The 21906-nt window shown below is 44.5% G+C and overlaps 1 protein-coding gene across 8 annotated transcripts; it reads right to left on the bottom strand.

The window, feature by feature from the left end:
* Window positions 1-11: 11 nt before the first annotated feature.
* IL21R (interleukin 21 receptor) lies at window positions 12-18391 on the bottom strand. Of its 8 annotated transcripts, none has more exons than XM_059861299.1 (11): window positions 17965-18391; window positions 17700-17790; window positions 16164-16259; window positions 10820-10894; window positions 7629-7734; window positions 6808-7004; window positions 4942-5093; window positions 4370-4547; window positions 2974-3070; window positions 2361-2442; window positions 12-1847 (listed from the first exon to the last, which is right to left on the bottom strand). In XM_059861299.1, the coding sequence occupies exons 4-11, from the start codon at window positions 10872-10874 to the stop codon at window positions 933-935; spliced, it is 1782 nt and encodes a 593-aa protein (XP_059717282.1). In that variant the 5' UTR covers window positions 10875-10894; window positions 16164-16259; window positions 17700-17790; window positions 17965-18391; the 3' UTR covers window positions 12-932. The 8 variants fall into 8 exon arrangements, with proteins under 8 accessions (XP_059717282.1, XP_059717284.1, XP_059717280.1 ...); XM_059861301.1 differs by having other exon boundaries at window positions 16164-16248; XM_059861297.1 differs by lacking the exon at window positions 16164-16259 and having other exon boundaries at window positions 17965-18389.
* Between the last annotated feature and the right edge of the window lie 3515 nt (window positions 18392-21906).

The raw sequence follows: 21906 nt of genomic DNA, 5'->3' as shown, positions 1-21906 counted from the left end.
CAAGGTCACAGTGCACTTTCATATTTGGCTTTATTAGCTAGCAGAAATTGCTCAAAATTTGTGCTACTGACCTGTTAACTGCAGCAGAGCAAGTCCAAGGAAGAAGTGGCAGGCATATCCAGTTAAGACAATGTTTCGATAATTTTGGCAAAATTCTAAAAGCTGCTCAATTAAAATGCTTGAAGAGGGCAGAGAAAGAGTCTGACTCAATAGAAAAGCCTAGTAGCGAGAGTTTGTTTAGAATTAAATATATTTTGAAGTCTTTTCATTTGCAGACTCCATCTGGAAAATCTTTCTGAAACCTGAGTTGTGCTTAGTCTCTAGTACATGCATTTCTGCAATGATTTAATAAGAATTAGTTTTCATCCCCATGGACCGCTCTGGAACTGGTCTGTAATTTACAAACTACTACAGCTGAGTTTAAAGAGCCAAAGACAGTAGAAGGAAAAGTAACATCACATGTTGTTTGGAAAGGTAGGGGAACTTTAACATAGCAAACGTGCTTGCCATGGGTTATGATTCTAAGGTTCCATGTGCAGCCAAACTCTTAAGTCATGTGAGAATACCAGGGAAAATAATTTAAAGTTCTGTACTCTTTATAAGATTACTGCAAAAAATTTTTCATATCTATATAAGCCAAAGGATAATTTTCAAGGTACAGTTGCTTTTTTCTACCTTTTTTTTGACATCAAGGTAGGGTTGATCTGTGATTCTAAAAAAAACAAAACCCAGCAAAACTCAGGAACAATCAATCACAACAAATTTGAGACATTAATAGGATAAGTGGGAATAGAAACAGGCATATTTCTGTGGACCTAACAGGGGTCAGTTTATGCAATAGAGCTTACAAAGTAAACTTTGTTTCTCTTCTGAATTTTGCTAGCAGTTTGCTCCTGGTACACTATGAAAAAGGCCGCACACCCATCCAGTCCTTAGTTTGTCTGTGTCCCGCTGATAGGGCTCTCAGAGCGGCAGGAGACCCACTGCTTGACGTAGCTCCGTGTAAAGTCTTGCCCCTCTTGCTCAAAAGGGATGGGCCCACAAATGGTCTGACTGTTTTGCCCAAATTCAGAGTCAACTGGACTTCCACAGTCTGAGTCCACAAAGCCACTGTCAATAGTGTCCAAATCTACACAGATCAAAGGATAGCTGTCACCAGGCTTTGTATTGTGAGGGAAGAAGTCATAGGAGCCTTCACTGTAGGAAACACTTTCACCATCAGGAGAAGGTAGAGAACCTGGATTTTCCAAATCCCACTGATAAGGCTGCAAGCAAAGGGCTTCTAGGATGCTCCCCACCCCTCCTTCCACTCCCCTTTCTCCTTGCTGGTCGACTGGGACACTTGTGCTCCTCAGGTGGTCTGTGGACACAGAGCCTGAAGCAAGAATTTTGTCCTGTGTACTCAGATCAGCCAAATGCAAGTCACTGGATATCTTTCTGTCTTCCTCATCAAGGTTAACCTTGGGATAACTGGGTTCTCCAGCACTATCATCTTCCTTGTTGGTATGGTCATGTTCCCTGTACACATGGTTACAGCTGCACTGGCAGTTACAAGATGTAAATTCATCAGCCACAGTCACTGTATCAATTGACAAGTGCCCATATGACTGGTCCTCAGTCCCACCACTACTGTTTACACTCCACCACAGCGACTGGCTACCATGACCTGGGGTAGTCAGGCAAGACACACAGGGCTTGCAAGGCAGATTCTTTCTTAGCTCATGCAGCTCTTCCTGTGGGGTGCTGTTGGAAGGATGCATGGTGTAAACTTCTAGGACTTCTGGAAGGACAATTCCCCATTCAAAGAAATCAAAGGTCATTTTCATATGGGATGCACCAACCCACTTCTGCAGAAAAAGAAACATAGGGAGAAAGAGGTTATCATCACAAGGTTTGAGGTTCCACAGAAATAACCAAATTTCTTACACTTTTGGAGGCAAAAATTAAACTCTAAAAATCACTGACTCCTCCAATATAACAGGAGCATGCTGTTATTATGAGACATGGGCAACTTCAGGAGAACTAACGGAAGTAATTGAAAACAATTAGCTCTGAGAGCTTTGCATGGCTTTGTGGTTTTCTCTGACACTCTTGTCAGGATTCCAGGCTTCAGAAATCACATGAACTTAGCTCACACATTGAGACAGCACTTACAGAGAATAAAGAGCATAGATGTAACAAAGGTTTCCATTGCACCAAACAGATACTGGAAAGCTCTGGTTCTTATATTTGGAGACGTTTGGCATTCCTTTGAAATAGATTTCTCCTTCTACTGCCCTAATGAGAATCCCTTGCTCAGGATAGCATGATGGCCTTTTAGTTTGTCATGTACTCCACTTACTTGAGCTGCCCATTTATACCTTAAAATCTCCATTATGAGCCATGTAAAGAGGTTTGAAAAAGGGAGCAGGGTCTGGGATGCAAGCCATCTTCTTCCACAAGCTGGAAGAGAAAAGAGAAGGGCTTTGGGGTTAAGCACACATTACAAATGCAAAGCAAGGCATCTCCAGATCCATTTCAAGCAACTGGAATCACTTGCCCAGCCTTGTGAGTTAGCAAGCAGCTGAGGTTCTAAGGATGTCTTATGCTGCAAGAGTCATCTAACATCCTTTCTTGTGAACCTCACTAGAGGAGAGACCTCAGCATTTGCACACACGCAGTCACACTAAGGTAAGAGGTACCAGTTTTTTTCCTTCCTGGAAAAGCACCAAATGCTAGAAATGCATTTTCACTGAGGCTGAGGTGGTTTGTGGTCTGCAGGCCAGAACTCTTCCCTGAATGGCAATAGAGTCACAGAGAAAACCAGGTCACTCGGTGCAGCATATCAGCCAGTGACCACTCTTGGCTGTCCCTCACAAGCTCATAGCTGCCCACTCATTGATATACAAGACTCAAGGAAGGCTGCATGTGAACACAACATCTTTAACAACATAGAATAAAAACATTAACTTCTGCCTCCTGAGGCATTCTTACCTCTGCTGTTTGGCCAGAAATGTTGTGATTGAGGCCATGATTGCCACAACAATGCCAAACAGCAACAGCCATTCCATGCCTCCTGTCTGTATCACTGCTGGAGAAAGAGACAAGGTCATTCAGGCTCACCTTGCATTTATATCCTGATCAAGAAACAGGAGATAGTGAGGGGGGAAAGGGTTTTTGGAATGCAAAGTGTTGCCAAGCATTGGAATGGACTACCCAAGGAGATGGTGGAGTCACTATCCTTGGAGATCAAGAGACTGGACATTGCTCTTAGTACTATGGTCTAGTTGATTAAGTGACCATCAAAGTTGGACCTGATGATCTTGGAGGTCTTTTCCAACCTAAATGATTAATTTCTACCCCAGATTCTCTCATTGGCATATTGAGCCTGTCACCTGGGCATCAGTACTCCAGACAGGTTTGATTGAGAGTGCTCAGAGACGACTGCATCAATGAAAGGAGCAGTATGTCAGCTGCCCTATGAGCTGGCTGCACCACAGGTAGACAGACAACATAGTTAGGGCAGGACAGCCCCTTCCCACAAAGACCCCTGGTGTTCCGACTCCTTGTTAGGGACACCTCCACAGATGATCTGTGAAGTGAAAGAATGCAGCTGATTAGAGACAGGTGTTGACTAGATGATGGTTTGGTAGCTGCTCTCCACCTGTGATGAAAAGGAGCATCCTTGAGATCCAGAACTCAGATATCCCTTAGCAAATGGAGCATGGCCATGCTGCCACTGCAACAGGTAAACCCTGTAATACATCAGTTTGCGCTGCAGAGCAGTGAGAGCAGGGAAGCTCAGCACATGCTGCTGGCATTGATCACAGTGATTTTGCACCTGCTCTATTGGAGCAAAGGCTCCTTATTTTCATAGCCTCTGTTCCACCATGACAAGCATCAGTGTACTTCCATATACTGTGAATTCTCTGCAGAGTACTGCAGAGTGGTGGCTACTAAACAAAACATCCATACCCAGCATGACCCGACATCACATTCCAGGCACAGAACTCAGGTTTGAGAGCAGGATCCCCCTTCCCTCAGCTGAAGACAACACTAAGACTCAGTAAAGGAGATCTCCCCCATTTCTGAAAGCTGCAAATAGGACCCTGGACATCTGACACTTTAAAGGAAGCTACAGGCTGCACTCCTGCCAGTGGCATCCAAATGGACAGCAACTCCACCAAACACTCTTTTTTTGCCACACAGTGAGAATGTCAATACTGACAGCCCAGACTTGGGGTTCACATAACCAGTAAGGGAGCTAACCATACCTGTCTTCACCAGACTGTTTAAAATTTGCTCTAATTAATTAGATTTTATTAAATTTCTGAAAGCATTCTCTGTCACTGGACTAATTGAAAGGGCAAGGACATCTGGCAGCATGTACCGGCAGGGCTGGTTTTCAACGACAGCGGAGAACTCCATTCACTCCAAAAGCCACCATAGCCACTGTCTTCCCGGGGCCTTGCTCTCACTTGGAACTCATACTCAGTGTTGGCCTGTAGTTCCCATGGCAGGATCACCAGTGTCCGTTTATCTTCATGAACAGCTTTAGTCTTCTGGGTCTGTGAATGATTAAACACTAGAGTGACGGCTCTTACTTTGCTCACACTGCTGCACAGTGAGGATGCCTGCAAAGTAACCTCTTCTGCTTTTATTTTGTTTCTGTAAGACCATGCTCTGACTGGTCAGCAGCTACCTGCAATCCTGGGGGAGCCTTCCAGGAGGACAGCATGAGAATCAAATGAATTATCAGCCTTCCTCACAGGATCTAATACTTCTCACACAGCTTCTGCGTCTCAATTAATTTTTGTGTTTGCCTGTTTTCAGTCCAGTCAAGCAGAGAGACATTTTCTCTAAACCATGAAAACCCTTCTTTCCTACCAGTGCTACTATCTTAGTTGTGCTGGCCTCTCTTCTGGTATACCCTACTTGATGGTAAACTGACATCTCACTTACCTCCCAGGTGTCAGTTCTTCTTTTGTAACGCAGCTGATATTCCAGCTCCTCATTCAAAAAGTAGAAGGAAGAGTTCTGGTAGATGGTTTCCCAAGAAATATTGTAACCCTCTGAGAACAAAGCAGTCAGGTTGAACGGAGGCTGTGGTTTTACTGAAAGACAGGATGGTGGTACCTTTCATAAGATTACTACAGTTAAGAGATGGCCCAACATGGTATCAGCAATGCAGAGTGAGTAGGGAACAAAGCTACCCTAGCAGTGGTAGGTCTTCCTACACTAGAGAACATCCACATCATTCCTGTCCTCAGCCATGCACAGAACCCCACATGTGAGGAATATAATGAAGTCAGGACCACATTTCTCTGAATATATCTTCTGCTTGTCTCTGAAGCTCCTCATTGCCTATGGAGAAGGAAAGATAGTACACAGAGCTAATAAACTCCTGGGAGATTAAAATGTAGAGCACCTTGTTCTTCTCATGTCATAAAAGAACTCTGTGTAGTCATGTTCACTCACAAGATTGAGGAAATACCCCTCAATGTAACAGAGTCACGAGGAAAAGCAGAGGCTAGGAGACACTGCATAAACATACTGCAATTCCATGTCCCATCTGCTCAAAAAGCAAGCTTTTGTATTCCTGCATATATTGAGTGTTCATATATTGAAAAGCAGTAATGCAAAACTCCAGCAGTCTGTAGGGCCCACCACTGAGCTATGATGCCTTTGGATGAGGGCCTCTAGGAGATATGCAAAGCACCACTACCCAATCTCTAGTTTGTCAGTGGGAGCAAGGAGGCTTCCTGAAATGTTAAAGCATTTGTCAAAAAGATGACACTTCTCATGTAAAGTTTCAGAAGAAGCCAAATAGAAAAATCCTTTTCCTACGACTACCTGGTACCCATCTGCTTGGCTAACCCCTCCTTTTTTTTCACAGTTTGATACACAGCCCAGAATTTAACAGCATTCCACCAAGTCAGCTACATGATTGCATTCAGTCTTCATGTCATGCAGGAGAAATGATTAGGAATTGCCCCAGAAAGGGGAACTGCCACATCCAGTACACCTGGGACACCTTGTGCCAACCAAAATAATGTCATGTTGGTTCAGGTGTCCACTGCAAAAGCCTTTTGGGAGCCTCCAGCTCCTTGGATATTACAAGAGAGCTGGAGAAAGACTTTTGACAAGGGCATGTAGTGATAGGACAAGGGGGAATGGCTTCATACTGACAGAGGACAGGGTTAGATGGGATATCAGGGAGAAATTCCTGATATCAGGAACCAGGGATCCTTTGCTAGGGAAGAAGACAGTTTGTAATTGGAGTGCAGGCATTCTTGTCTGTGACGGTGGTGAGGAACTAGCACAGGTTGCTCAGAGACTCTGTGGCTGCTCCATCCCTGGAAATGTCCAAGATTAGGTTGGATGGGGCTTGGAGCAACCTGGTCTAATGGAGGGTGTCCCTGCCCATGGCAGGGAGTTGAGCTGAATGATCTTTAAGGTCCCTTCCAACCCAAACCATTTAAAGTATTTTGTGATTTGTGACATTTGTTACAAAGAAATTCCTCCTGCCCTTTAAAATCCAGCCAAGAACAAGCTCTTGCATAGCCTAGGTATGAGACTGGGCTAAGATGGATATTTATCACCTACTGCTTCATAAGGAAAAGGAATTTCCACACAAAAAGCATGGAACAAGCCAGCTAAAAGCTCAGCCTCAAGCATAATAGCAATAACAAGAGCACAATGCTTTCTGTAGATGAGTTTCAGCAAAAGTAGCCCCACACTGCTTGCTGCCACTCTCACTTATTGTCCAGACTATCCTAGCACATAAAGTCAAACAGTATTTATGGAATTCACCCTTTTTGTACTTACTGTTGTCTGACAAATAAAAGTCTTTGGAAAGCACGTGCTGCCTATCAGCTATCTCTGTAACATCCACTTGGACTTTGGTATCTGCTAGAAATTCAGTCATGTCCACAGTGCACATGTACTGTGTGTGACTGGTGTTCCTTGACAATTGCACGAGACTGCAGGCAGCCACAGTATTTTCTGGATCTTCTTCAGGAATCCTAAAAAAGCCAAAACAAAGAAGTCTGCCTGTATCACATGCTGTAGTTGGATTAATTTGTTGCTGAACCACCAGGCACAGGAAATTATTAAAATGAAAAATCAACATGTTCAAATAAAAAATTATCTTTGAACTTCAAAAGATATTTTTCCCCCTTCTACTCACTCAGCTTAGCATCTTTGAGAGAAATAGGAAAGTGTTTCTGGAAAGGAAAGGTGCTCCTCAGGGCTACACAGCCCAAGGCTGCATCCACTTCCTTGCTGGGACAGAACAGCAACAGACTGGACAATCTACATGAGCCCTGCCAATGCACAGGGGTGAAATTTCACTTTTAACAGCAGCAAAGGGCAAGGCATTCGCATGGCAGCAGAGAAGGCAATGCTAAGGAAGCTGGAGTCATCATAGCAGTCAGCAGCAAGAAGCACAGTCAGTGCAGACAGGAACCAGGGGTCCTTTGCTAGGGAAGAAGTCAGTTTGTAACTGGAGTGCAAAATACCAAGTGAAAAAACAGTATGGCAGCAAAACCAGGATTTCTACCTAACAAAGAGGACAGAAGGTCACCACTGTGCTGTAGCCATGTAGAAGCTCCTGCTAACTGGACTTTGCTCATCCCACCAAGACATACCAGGTAGCAGTGAGGTTGTATGAACCAGCACCCAACTCATCTCGCAGGACACAGGACAGGGTCTGTACATAATCCACAAAACAAGTGAGGCTTTCACAACACAGAGCTGTAGGTTTGGAAAGAGAAAACACAGTATCAACTTCTGTGATAAGTCAACATATGCACTCCTCAGGGTTCCCACTAAATTTGAAGGAAATGGACCAGTCTCTGACAACTGCCCTCCCTCCCACTGAAAGTCTCCAGTTTTGGAGCATAAGATGTGTTCCAACTCTACAGGGTGACAAGTCATTGACAGCAAGATAAGTGTCAAACAAAAACCTATTAAAAACTCTGTGGCGACCAAAATCAGGAAATGCCCAAATTGTGACTCTTATAGAATCACTTCAGCAGAGTCACATATTTCTGCAAGAATCTTAGCTTTTACGGCACATAGAAGAGGCCTGAAACCCAGTAAGAAACAGTAGCATATTCAAACATTTTAATGATACCACTTTCTAAATTGAGTACTGTTCATTGCTAGTCTAGTTTTCATTGAACACAACACTTTACACATTTTCTTCAAGTGCTATTTAAGTAATTTTTTTCTTTGCCATTCTCTTTCCTGTTTCCTAAAGCTTGATCTCTGTAGTATCAATACCTTTTATGTCCAAATCTAGAACCTTGAAGTACATTTTTAATGAAATTTGGGAATAAAAAATACTGCAAATTTGTAGACACTATATTTCTATAAAACATTCTGATAAGCACAATCTATTAATTACAGACTTCTCAAGAGAACTTGAAATGCAATTGTAGAAATTATTCTGGTCATTAGGAAAATCAAGTAATTTTTGGAAAGTGGTCACAAAGCAGCATTTATACTCTTCTACTTGCTTTGCGGGAGCTCTGCTCCCAGAGCAGTATCCAGTATGTGTGTTATAAAAGTACAATTGTCCTGTACATAACACACTTATCTCCCTGGATTTCAAGGCAGGTAAGACAGTAGCACAGTGAGAAATGTCTGCATTGACAAGTCCCCTCCTGGCAGCTCCCTGGGCTGACAAGAACCACCACCATCACACTAGAAATGGCTGAATGAGGAAGGCCTGCAGGTGATGCAGCATGCCATGATGGTTCCAACCATGCCTACTGCAGTGACCATTCATTCTGGACACATAAAGTATCACCCATTTTCGATGGGAATAAAATGGTCATTAGCTAGGAAAAGAGTCATGATTATTACATCCGTGCTTAAATCAAGCATGTGTCCTTTCCTACTGTAAAGGCTGCTCCCAGCCTCCTGAGAGCACACTATTTTGCAGCCATCAGGCCACCAAACCCTTTGATGCTAACCATGCTGCAAGCTCACTTCCCTTTGTTGTTCTGCTGCTTTCTTGGTTAGAGGAGCTGCACTCCCTGCTTCCTCCTTCCTGTTGCAACATGCTTATGTCCAAAGTGTTGTTTGCTAATGTGATATGCTCGACAACCCCAATGCCCAGTCTTACAGCTGAAGCTGTATGCAGGGAACCACCATGGAATGCAGACAGTGTGTGCAATGATGGACCAGAAACATTGGTTCCGCCCTCCAGATTAAATGGCTGTCCACAGAAACAAGCTGTCTGCATTTACAGTCACAACCAACAGCAGGCGTGTCCAGCACAGAGTGCAGCCTCCTTCTAGGGTGGGGTAGGTCCAGAGGAAAACACACAAAGACCAACATTTCCTGCTGAAGTCACCCATCACAACATTTACTTCCTAGTCCTCACATATCAGAGCACACACTACTCTCCCTACACAAGCTCTGGGCAGCACTCAGATTTGTATACAAATCCTCCTTAACCAAAAGGTTTAGGATGGTGACAGAAGAAATTTGGGGATGTTTGCAACAGACTGGTCCCAAGGATCTACATATGATTTTTTAAAATCTTTATTTTGACTTTTTAATTTCATACCGACTTCAGAATTCTTTTACAAATTTTCTTAAAATTTTCACATTTTATTTTGAACCCTCAGTGGACTCTTCTGAGGGTCCTGGACCAAGCACTGTTTAGTTCAGAATCCTGAGCAACATAGTTTTTCTCTTTTAGCCTAACTTTATTCTCCTAGAAAAAATGGGGTTAGGAAACTCTTGCATTCCTTTAGAAAGGGCAGCAAGTGTTAATAGGCTATTAAGCATCAGTAATTACTGTTCTTCTATGCTATTATATCAATTAGTCAAACAGATTACTATTCCTAGGTAGACAGACTACTATTCCTAGGTAGCTGGTAAGTTGCAAGGGTATCTTTGGGCAAGAGTCTGTTCACAAAATTAAGAGGACAGCTTTTTACTGGGAAAGGAATAATTAAGTGTCCTAAAACCAATTAGTTAGATCTAGGATGAAATGTCTCTCCTTGGCAGCTTCAGAAACAAAGCTTGAATACTTTTAACAGTAAGATCTAGATTTATCCAAACTGAAATTAGTACTGAATTGGTAATTCCCTGGCTCGCATCACACAAAACTCGGACCAGACATCACAGTGGTCCCCTATGACAGAAATATATAATTCTGAATGCATCTTTTCTCCTTACTTAGGTCTGGGGCAGGTCCAATGCTTTGCCTACAAGCAGCAGGTAAGATACTAAACTTGCATGGTTCCCTGCAGACATGGTTGTCACTGCCTTTTTCTGTCCAGCTGACCTCTTCAGAAAGTCAGGTCTGAGTCAGCTGGAGTTTGCAGTAAAGGAGCCAGAAATAAAAAGGGGAGGGGTGGTGGTGTGACTGTATGCACAGCCCAGTCCTAAGCAAAGGGACCCAGACTAGAAGAGGTTCACTGCACTGACCCTGGCTGACCGGACAACAGCAACCCTGGGGATATCCTGGTCTTGGCCACCAGAACCTTTTCTACAGCTAAGGGTATTTTTGGTGGGGGAAATCCTACTCTAATGTCACTAGGAGACAATTCAGTGCAAGGCTGGCACTGCCTCTGCACGCTCTCCACTGGTGCTGCTCCCCAGAGCCGTATGCAGCCTGGCTGAACTCTGCCCAGCTGTGCACCTTCCTGCACCTGTCCTCCACTCATTACTGCATGGAACACTCTCCCCTAGGACCTTATCTTGTGCATGCTGTCCCATGGCAACCTTGTGCCATGCACACCTCATCAGAGCTGGCACATATGGTCACTAAGATAAATCCTGTGGTTGTACAATCTGAAAGAAATATCTGAGGACTTACTGTACTGGAATAAAAGGCAGATGAATATATTCTGGAGCCAAGGTTTGTTCTTCATGGTGGTTCTCACTGGATGTCCTGGGGAAGAAAAAAACAAAACAAAACAACCACAAACAAGACTCCCACAACCAATTTAGAGCTCTTCTAAGATATTCACTTGATTAAGGTTGAGGTGGAATTAATCTTGCTTTCATTTAAACTTCTAAAAGTAGAGTGCCTTATTTAGACAATTAATTTCAGCACTCCTGTGTGTTATCTACTCCATGGGCTAAGGGGGGTATGACCAACAGCCTGCCAACTTGCCATAAACAAGGTCAGTGAAATCTTTGCTCCTTGCTAGCACATGCACAGAGAAAGCAGCAAAGTGACTGCAGCTCGGGCTATCCAGAAAACAAGAAAGACTCTTGGGTTCATTGCTAACCCATTTTTTCTTCTTTAGTATCTTGCAGCTAGGAATGGTTTGCCACTAGAAGTGACATTGCTGCAGATTAAATAGCTAGACAGTGAATTAGCCAAATGGAGTCTGAATATCATTATGGGTCTCTGTGAGGAAAGCTAGAAAGAACTTATTGATTTGGCCTAGCTGTAGTTAAATAAGCATGAAATATCTAGTTAAGGGACTCCAGAAAGACAGACTAGAGAAAAAAAAGAAAAACAAACAAACAAACAAACAAACAAACAAAAAAACCCCAACAAAAACAAAAAACCAAACCAGAAATAAAAAAACAGAAAACCAAAACCTAGCCTCCCATGTAGCATCCAAGAGAACAATGTACAGTACTGACTGCAGGGAAAGGCTGCCCTGATGGTATAGTGAAGAGAACCTACATGAAAGTCTTCAGAGAAGGTGACAGCAGGATGTTTAAAACAGAGGAAATGGAATCACATACAAATGACTGTTCAACTCACAGCCCCTGCTCCAAGACAAAGTCCTCAAGTCATATAATGTATTTAAGGCTGTGTTTTCACAGCATTTAAATATTTGTAGAAGCACATGGATGTGCACAGAAGGACTTAAAATGTGCTCTCTGCAGAGTATTGACTGTTGATACCTGGTACAGACTTCAGCACTGTTTTCTCAAGCTGTTCTTAAATGGGACAAGACTTTGGAGAAGCAATGTGTATTTTTTTGGTGACATAACTCCGTTGAAAACAAGTTGTAAGGATGCACAGACAGCAGGAAGGGCCCATATGCCATGCCACGTAGTCTGATCTACCCTTTGAATTTAAAAAACCATTACCACTTGTCCTGTTGCAACAGACTGTACTAAAAAGTCTGTCCTTATCTTTCTTGCTGGCTCCCTTTAAATAATGAAAGGTTGCAGTAAGGTCTCCTCAAAGCTTTCTCTTCTCTAGGCTGAACAAGCCCAACTCTCTCAGCCTGTCATACACAGCAGAGGTACTTCAGTCCTTGAAGCATTTCTGTGGCCCCTTCTGGGCTCAATACAGCAGTTCCACATGCTTGTCACATTGGGGGTCCCAGACCTGAAGGCAGAACACCAGGTAGGGTCTCAAGAGAGCAGAGTAGAGGGGAAGAATCCCCTCCTTATATCAGCTGCCCACACTGCTGGGGAAGAACCCCAGGACCCAGGAGTTTCTGGGCTACCAGCACATATGGCCTGCTTATGGCCAGCTTTTATTCCACCACTGCCCCCAGGGACTTGTCAGTAGAGCTGGTCTCAGTCTGTTTGTTCCTCAGCCTGTATTCATATGCAGGATCCAAGGTATCCAGGTCCTGGGGTGCCTATGCAGCATCTACCACAAGCAACAAATACCCAGGCAATTGCCCAGCAGAGAGAAACCCATGAAGCTTTCAAGACTTGGGGAACATTTGTGGAGTTCAAAAATTTCCCAGGCTTACTCAAATAATGAAAGCAAAACAAATTTAGCGGCCACCAGAAAGCCCCTGCAGCTTCATGTGAGCTCACAGATGTTCTCTCAGGGTGTCAGTGCCCAGGTGAGACTAGCAAGACTCATTCTGGAGGTGCCACAGACACAGGTGTCACACCCTGCTGTGGGAGCAATGATGCAGCTGCTGCCCCTTCTTTCCTGCCAAACAAACCCTGCCCATGAAGCACTGTTCCAGCTCAGCAAGGAGCCCCAGGCACCTTGCCATTCTCCCTCACCTGTCGCCAGTGGCAGGGCAAACTCTCTAACTTTGTACTCCAGTCCTTCTTTCTGCATCACACATTGCCTTGAGTAAACACCTTTTCTTGACCCCTCTGGTCCAAGCTCTCCAAGTTTTCTCTGTATAATTACTCTCATCATTACCACTACTTCTGGTGTTACAGTCCCTAGACACTGAGATACAGCCCACTGTCTAACTCCACCTTATGATCTCACCCATCTTCCATAGCTCTTCTCCAAATCTTCATTCCTTTGAGGAAGGCTTGCTGTTATCCTGCTATCTGAAACCTGCTCAGTCAACTTCATGCTGGCTGCACCATGAGCCCATCTCAGCATCACTTAGTATTGTGACTGTCATGCTCTACACTCTTGGCCACCATGGAAAACAAAGAAAGGCAACTTGTGAAAGAAAAAGGAAAGAGAAGGGAAAAGAGAAAGGAAAAGAGAAAGGAAAAGGCAAAGGCAAAGGCAAAGGCAAAGGCAAAGGCAAAGGCAAAGGCAAAGGCAAAGGAAAAGCTGGGTCCTCAGAGAGGTCTGCAGACCCACCACTTATTTCAGAATCCAACTGGCAGGGCCTCTCATGCTTAATATTCACGATATTTCAGTAGCTTCCTGCTTTTATGTTTATTCCTGCCTATATGAACAGATCAATGTCTTTGCTGCTTTTACCTATTGGACTGTGGTTTCTTTCAAGGGCCTCCCCCCCTACTTTTCTTTCTCTGCTCAGAGAATGGTACCGTCGACCTGAAGGGACTGGAAAAAGTCAAAGCAAGGAGCGCCCAAGTAGCTCATTGGGTAGATGTCTCACAGGGTTACCAGAGACTGCCATTACACAATGGGGAGAGCTTAGCATACAGCCTTGTAATCTAGAAGGAAGATTCATGAAGATGAGCACAGTAGCAAAAATAAGAAAACAGTAGGATCTGCTAAAACAGCTGAAACAAAGAGACAATGCCTCCTCAGTTGGGATGCCACTGTTCCATCTCTTACCCTTGCCAACGCCCACAGATCAGTCCAACATTTATCTCCTTCTATTTCCCTACCTCAGTGTGGTAGGAAAGGACTGTGACCTCTAAGAGCTCCACAGATAGTTTCAGTACTGCTGAAACTGTCTGACCTCCTGGCTGGGCTCCAGATTGTTATGACAGGACATGGACAGACAAGACATGTGCAGAAGAGCTGGGAAAGCTGCAGCTCTGCAGCAATATTTTTGTGGTGTTTGATGCCAAAGACCACATGACTTCAATGGAGATGTATAGCAGTCCTAATTCTGAAGCATGCTCCAGTCAGGCCCCCTGCAAGCTTCAATTCCAGTCTATCATTGGGACCCCCACCTTTCCTACATCCCTCCGTTTTTACACCCTTCCCATTTGCTTCTATCTGTCAGCATGTGATTGTTAACCTGGAGGAAAGAATGGCAGTGGGCAGTGAGCAGAGGCAGGAACTTATTCCCAGTCTGGCATTAGAAAAGTCCTTTCTACTGCCTTGTTTCATTTTCTCAGTCTGTGAAATAGGGACTCAGAATCAGCTTCACGCATCCTTGCAACACAGACACTTGTTATAAAATGTCAAGCATTTTACAGCTGCCAAGTACCACATCTGCAAACTCTGTAATATCCTTATGAGATAACAGCAATAAAGCTGAATAGCCATTTATAATATACACATGTAAATGATGCTATGTTTTTAATATACCAGAGAATAGGAAATAGGACCAATACAGACAGATATTTATGAAGATTATTTTTGTTAAGGATCTGGAAATAGGAGGCTATAAGCTGCCAAACATTGATGCAGTCTAAGCTGACAGTTTGAACTGTTTTCAGGAAATGTATGTACTTAAAAAAAAAACAAAACAAAATCCCAAAACAACAACAAAACACACACCAAAAAAAAAAAAAACAAAAAAACACCAAAATCAAACCAACACCAAACCCCAAACCAAAACTAATTAAGAACTCAATTTAAGTAAAAAAAAAAAAAAGGAAGAAAATATTTCCAAACATGAGAAAATGAATTTTTTGCACCCAAGCAAAAAAAGAGTGGAAGACACAGTCCACCAGTTATATGCCCAAATAAGCTTTCTTCTTGAAAAAAAATCATTATCAATGCACACTGCCATCTAATTAGAAAGCTGAAGCAACAGGGAGACAAAGGGGTGCCCTGACTGTCCAGAGGTTAAGAGCAATGACAGCTGGGGCACAAGGGCCATATCAGCTATAAGAAAGATCTACAGTGAGGCTGCAATATCAAGCAGGAACAAACTAGCAGCAAGGAGAGTTGGTGGAAACATGGACATTACCTGCCCTGTTCTGTGCATTTCAGCCCTCCAACACTTCCATGACCAGTCTGGCTAAATCATTACTGCAATTGCAGACCCCACCTGGGGAGCTGAGGAGCAGGTGGGTCTCCTCAGCACTGAGTAAGAGCAAAGCCTACTTGTGCACAACCAAGGGCCGTGCTGTATTGGAATACACAGCGATAAGTGGAGATTGACGTCACCACTCTATCAGTATTACTGTGCCAGCAGAAGGATGTGGTGAGAGGAGGTGATGAATTCTGGTCCAAACACCCACACAACATTTATTACTGTACTGCTCTGCTTTCTTACATGAGAAAAGGGTGGGAGAAAAGATAAAAACTCACAAGCCTCATATCTAAAAGGTCATAGTGGGGCTTAGATTTGTGCAGTGAGGAGGCATCAGTGTCAAGGTATTAAAGGGCTAAGCCAAACTGCATAGTACAGCGTGTGCCACACTGGGGACAGTCAAACACCACTGTGTTCAGCTTCCATCCATTCCAAAAATGGCCCAGGATCAGGGCATCAGCACCAGTCCTTAGACCACAGGCATGGAGGTCATCTGGCTCCTACACAGGTGAGGGGCTCACCCCTGTCGTATCAGCCTGTGACTTGTGTCTGGGCTGGGTCTCTTTAGATTGCAAGGCTGACACTGAGGGAGGGTCCATCAACTCACCTAATCATACCTTTAAAGGCGTTTCAAGGAACCCATGCACACTCACTGTATCCTTGGACAAGAGGGAAATAAGCAACACTATGGAGGGATTTGGCACACACAACACGGTGTGGAGGTAGGAGGAGCTAGGAGCAAGAACAAGGAGCTATAATAACCCAAGAAGTCTGCAGCAGTGAAGTTGGCACAAAGCAGCAGGGTGCAGGATGAGGGAGCTCCATGTAAAGCCCTCCAAACCTCTGACTCACCCTTTGAAAAACAGACGTTTTGGAATGTTCAGGCCAGGGCAGGCAGCTCTTGACCGTGCTTGCCAGGTAGTTGCTGGAAATTGAGCTGGTTGTACACTGTTAGAGCACGCATAGAGAAGGTCACATGACTTAATCCAGAAGCTACTCCTCATTGTGTTTGGAGCAGCCTCTGTGAAAGACAAGCTCTCCCTTCTGCATGCTTTGTGGATCACTTACAGGCACAATGTCAGGCCCAAGCTTCTAGAAAATACTTGTCTCAGCTGATGGTGCCTGTGGGTTGTGGAGAATGCCACCTCTCTTGGGTAAAGTGTGGGACAGTACAGGGTTAATGAGGCTGAGTGGCTAAGTCAGATATTTCCCAGAAGTCATATCTTTCTGTTGTGAGGATAGCACACCGGGACAATGGTGTAGCTATTGCCCCCTGATTACCCAGGACTCTCCAAGGTGTGCCAATATTGTTATTTGTGCAGAGGAGGGAGGGAAAGAGCAGCATGTGTGATCAGTCTAAAGAGTGATAGTGTGGCAGTCACAAGCCACACTACTTTTAAAACAAGCAATAGTATGCATTTGATATTACAGAGCTAATTTTAAAAACAGGAACACTGGTAGCACTGTAAGACCAATGCCTTTATAAATTTAAACGCATTGCACCAAAAGGCCTGTTTTTCTCAAATTTAACTCATAAAAAGTGTAATTTCAGCCTAGCCTGCAGCAGTAATATTCACCAAGAAGCAAGTGTGAAGGGCACACAAGAGAAAGCTTGGTAGATTCTGTTATTCATGACCCAAAACCATTTTGCCACCACTGGAAGAAGGGCAACATCATTACGTATTTATCAACAAGATAAATCATCAAAACACCAGAATTGTCAGCTCTGAATGTTTTCTCTAGGATATAAAATCAGTCATGCTTGGCGTTATCAGGTTCACGATTTGACAAAAAAGAGAAAAAACTCCACAGAAACAGTACTACCTCTGTACTTTCTTCCTGTCATAACAGAATTAAACCAGTATCCCCAGCAGCATCAAAGATACAGACCTGGCATAACTTTAGAGTACACCATTACTGGCTGGTGACATTTAGGAGGAAGATAATCATACATTACAATAAGTGAAAAATGGCAGGAGAACAGCTGAGACATGAGTAACAGTGTTCTGCTGGAAGGGAAAGCAATAGAAGAAACCACCTCAAAGCTCAGGAAACAAGCTAAAATATGAATGAGCCAGGCAGAAAGCAGAGGTGTTAGTCAGCAAAGCAGCAGGTTGAAAAACACCGAAGCTCCACAGGTGGTGGCTGTGAGCTAACACAGGATGCTGCCGGGGAGGGAGGAGTGCATTGCTTTCAGTCTGGGGAATACTGAATGTCACCTGCAGAGACCCCAGCATCCTGCCCTCCTTCCTCTTCTAGTTATCTGTAGCCATCAACACTGGGGTCAGCCTCTTGTTTTCCCCAGTATCCATCAAGTCTGAACTCATACTCCATGAATGCTGTAGTAAGAGGACATCACTTTGTCTTTAGCCAGAGGAAAGAGCTTACCTTCACAGAGCTGTGGCTATGTATGTCTTGCTCATATGGAGGAGATTGCACAGAGGCTTGTATCTTCTCTTAGGAAATCACCCAACACATGCTGGTAAAGAGAAACAGGAATGACTGTGCTTGTGAACTCACCCTGACCATCTGGAACAGAAACCTACAGCTCTGCTCAGGCTCGAACCCAAGATCCGCAGCTGCACCATGCAAAGCATGTCCAGAACATCTCTGCACAAGGCCAGCAAGACTCATGCATTCCCACAGTGCTCACCTGAGCTGGCAGTGCTGGCAGAACTCCCTGCTCCTTCCATGCAGGTTGGCAGAAACTGAACCCCTTAAGGCAACATTGATCAGCTTGTCCCCAGATCTCTGCAACTGGGGATGCACCAAGACCAGAACGCTACTCCTGGCACACAGCTGTTTATGGCAAGATCCTCATCTGCATCTCATGGAGCTCTGCTGTACCACAGCTGTCAAAAATCAGCATGTCCCACCTATTCTGCCTGGCTGCAGCTCTTCCGCCACTGGGGCTGGTGCAGCAATGGCGTGTGCCTTAGGCAGCTTCTGGCACATGTCACAGGGTGAAAAACACACCAGCTGTCTTCAACCTCTGGCTGTGGCAGCATGTGCAAAGCAAAGCAAAGGCCTGACACAGCAAGCTGCAGGGGGGTGGCCAGCTGCATCTGTAAACCACAGAACATGCAGTCCTAACACATTTGGTGACTTCTCATGTCACTGGCAACAATGTGATGTGCCTTTAGGAGAAAAGGCAGGAAGGGAGTGGCTTCTCAGAAAAGCCACTCTTGTAGCCCCCCTCCACTATAAAATCTTGCTACAGAAGCCCAATACAGGAGCAGAGCCAGAGGCTTTTAAGCTGTAAGAACTGCAAAGGCAGCTTGACCAAAAGTGGGAAGAATTTCTAATACTTCTGAACAAGTGTCTCTTGCAGGGGCCCAGCACAGCTCAGGATGAGGCCATGAAATAGTCAGCAAAGGCCAAACTGTGTATCCTAATTCCTGCTGTAGTAGAGGAAACAAGGCATTTCATGGCTTCATTGCCCCCGGTCATGTTGTGGAGGAGCATGCAATGTGTTACTGAAGCACCTCAGCCAGGCAGTGGAGGTGGAAGACCATGCAGCAGTGAACTGCCCTGCACAACCTTCAAGCCCAGGGCCTGCCAGACATGTGCACTGGTCAGTACTTGCAGCACAGTACAAGCCAGCTCCTCCAGACTTCAGCTGGCTGTTTACCACAGGCACTGGCTCCACAGCCAGCCCGGCCGATGCACATCTGGTTCTCACAGAAACTCCCTAGGGTGTCAAAACAAGAACTGGGGACTGGTTACAAGGCTGACCCAGGCATGGAAATTCTACACCCAGAATGCGGTCCAGTGCTTTCTCACCTCGTTATAATTCTTGTTGCTGTGTGGGTGGCTCATTGCAAGTGAAACCAGCAGTAGCTGAGCTGGGGAGAAGCAGTCAGCCTCAAAACCCTTCAGCCGTATAGTGAATTTCCCCATTTCTAAGAGCTGGGGAAACAGCACCAAGTAGGAAAATCCCAGTGCTACGTATTAGTCATCAACTTGGTAGCCTTCAATCAGAGGACAAATTCCACACTGTTATGAATGCCCTGCTCTTTATGATTGGGTAGAGACAGGATAAGGAAGTGGCTGATCCATCACTAAACTGGGACAGGAGCTCCTTAGGATGCTTGGACTGGGGCAGGTCTAGCACAGAAATACCTCTACCAAAGACAGACTGTGGCTCACAGGCTGTACTGTAACAGCTCTTGCCATGACAATTGCCTCTCTGCATTCAGAATACAGAATCTTAGGCCTCATGCAAAGATGGTCAGTTTTATAGACAGCATTCTGACTAAGAGCAAAAAAAGACCTAAACAGTTGCTCCTCCCCTCATGCAGCTAAACATGCCAGAGCAGCCAGTTCCCCATTCTGTTCAACTAGGACTGTTGCCAGATTTTCTTCTCTTTTATCTTGCAGTCTTACTGAAGGGACAGTATGGACATTTCAATGTTATAGAAGACCACAGGAAGGGCAGATTGGAAGCAGGACAGCAAAAAGGACAAATAGAGCAAAGCAGCTTTGGCCAAAGTTATGCAGAGATGCAAAGTTCCTCTTAACAAGCTTGTCATAAGGAATGAAAACACTCAGGATTTAGCAATCCAGCTGTGCTGCTGATAGCTGTTATTAGGCACTCTGGGAAAGCAGGCCAACATGTGGCAAGTCATTAGGCTTTGGTTGTGTTAGTGAGGTATCTGGAAAATGCTCTCTTCCTCACTTGACTGTGTTTTTCCTTTGCTTTTGAGCAATCTGCTTAGAAAAGACAACAGTCCTGCAGTTGAAAACTAAACCAGTTCACTGGTATCCCTGCTTTTTTTAACCAGAAAGTTCCTTCTGACCTTGTGACTTTGGTGCAATAGGAGAGGTCTTGAGGGCTGTTGCCCTGACTGCAAGGTCTCAGTCACAGAAGTGTGCTGAAAGAAACAAAAATTACGGGTAATGCGAGATCAAGATACATCATCATGTGGGAGTCTGGGGCAGAGCTTGCATTCAGCAATCTGAAAAGGTGAGAAATGATCTGGTGTGCATGCATGGACTCACATGCCTGTGCATTGCCCAGGCATAGTCCTCCCAACAATTAATTTTAAAAAAAAAATTTTTTTTGTAAAAGAAACTGCATACAAAATAACACCTTTTGGAAGCACCTCTGTCAGGGCTAGAACACAAGTTGTATGAATCATGCTCCCTAAAATGTTTTCTACAGAGAAGACCTGGTTAGGAGAAAATAAACTGTTCTCTCAGCCTCTCTTCATTAAGGAGTTTTGTCACATAATTCCATGGTCAGAAGTAAACCTTAGGGAGCAGGGTTTAGGGAGTTACAACCCTCTCATTTAATTCTCTAATCCTTTGTTCCTTTGGCCCTATCATTGCAACACTCAAAAGAACTGGTTTTCTTATATAAAGTTTGTAGCTCATGGTAGGTGGACACTTGGACAACCCTGGATCCTGCCTCAGCAATGTAGGGTCACAAAGCAAGATGCAGGGTCAAGCTATTTAAAAAGCTGACCCCTCCTTCACCCTAAATTAACTTGCCCCTACCCTCAAGAACTTGACTCCACATCCTCAAGGTCCTGCTCTATACTAGGATCACCTTGTTGTCTGTTTATTGTTAGTTTTCTATGGGCAATGATAAACCTCATGATTGACGGTAATTTGCCAACAGCTGGTCCTTACAGGTGTGTATTTCCAAGGAGCCAACTCTGTTCAGAAGAGAAATGAAAAGAAGCCAAGCCTGTGGCATTTCTGCAATGGAAAAGGAGTGTACCTGAACTAGTTTCTCCTGAACTGTGAGTGCACCAGCTTTTTTTCTCAGGAACCTATTTCACTCATGGTGAGTCAGGTTGCTAGTATTTGGTAGACAGACAGGTGAGAAAGATGTGGAGGTGGAGCGATTGTGAGCAAGTAATAAATGGCACTATAACTAGGCTAAAATTTGGCACAAGCCTTCACTTGCACAGCAGTCTTTCAAAACAAACTGAAAACCAATGAATATATGCTTACTATGGCCAGTAATTCTCTGTCCTGGCAAGAGGCCTCCACTCGCACAAAGGACAAGCCTGGAGGGTACCAAAGCTTCTCTCTTGGGAGGGTGAGCTGCCTCTCTCTGTATAAGCATGCAGGCACAGGCTGGTCCTCAACTGGTGACCTCAATTCAGACCCCTCACTGCCAGCTCAAAGTCACAATTCCCACTCACCACCAAAGGGGCAGATCACAAGCTTGGGCTAGAAATCTGTCACTTGAAACCCACGTGGATAATCTTTCTGGGAAGAAACGCTGCTTAGAAATCCCTGATTCCTTTTACAGCTAGATAAGAAACTAATCACCAATGATAGCACTGTGTAAGTGCAAATGATGGTAATCTTTACTTCAGGTCTTGATTGCACAGGTATAGAAACATACACCCCATACCAGGGCTAAGCACACAGAACAACATCCCCCCCCCACCCCAAAAGAAGTAAGTTATGCAGGCTGTGTGATAAATCAAACACCTTCCCTTTGGACTTGCACCTATATCCCACTTTCAGGTGTGTCAGCACATTCCATGTAACCTTTGTGTGCTTCCCAAGCAACACAGAGCCAGGGCAGTAACTGCAAAAGCTGTTCTAAGAACTCCTGCTTCCTGCAGCTGCTGCT

This window comes from Haemorhous mexicanus, chromosome 17 (genome assembly GCF_027477595.1).
Source record: "Haemorhous mexicanus isolate bHaeMex1 chromosome 17, bHaeMex1.pri, whole genome shotgun sequence".
NCBI classification, from domain to species: Eukaryota; Metazoa; Chordata; class Aves; order Passeriformes; family Fringillidae; genus Haemorhous; species Haemorhous mexicanus.
Note: the sequence above shows the minus strand (reverse complement) of the source record. Positions and strands in the feature narration are given on the sequence as shown.

What these genes read in the sequence shown, in the direction of transcription:
- IL21R (XM_059861299.1), bottom strand. Translation starts at nt 10,874, where the DNA reads ATGAAGAACAAACCTTGGCTCCAGAATATATTCATCTGCCTTTTATTC. An exon ending in CTGCCTTTTATTCCAGTACA is followed by an intron (nt 7,735 to 10,819) that starts GTAAGTCCTCAG and finishes CCAAACCTACAG; the next exon opens with CTCTGTGTTGTGAAAGCCTC. An exon ending in TTTCTGGCCAAACAGCAGAG is followed by an intron (nt 2,443 to 2,973) that starts GTAAGAATGCCT and finishes TTTCTCTTCCAG; the next exon opens with CTTGTGGAAGAAGATGGCTT.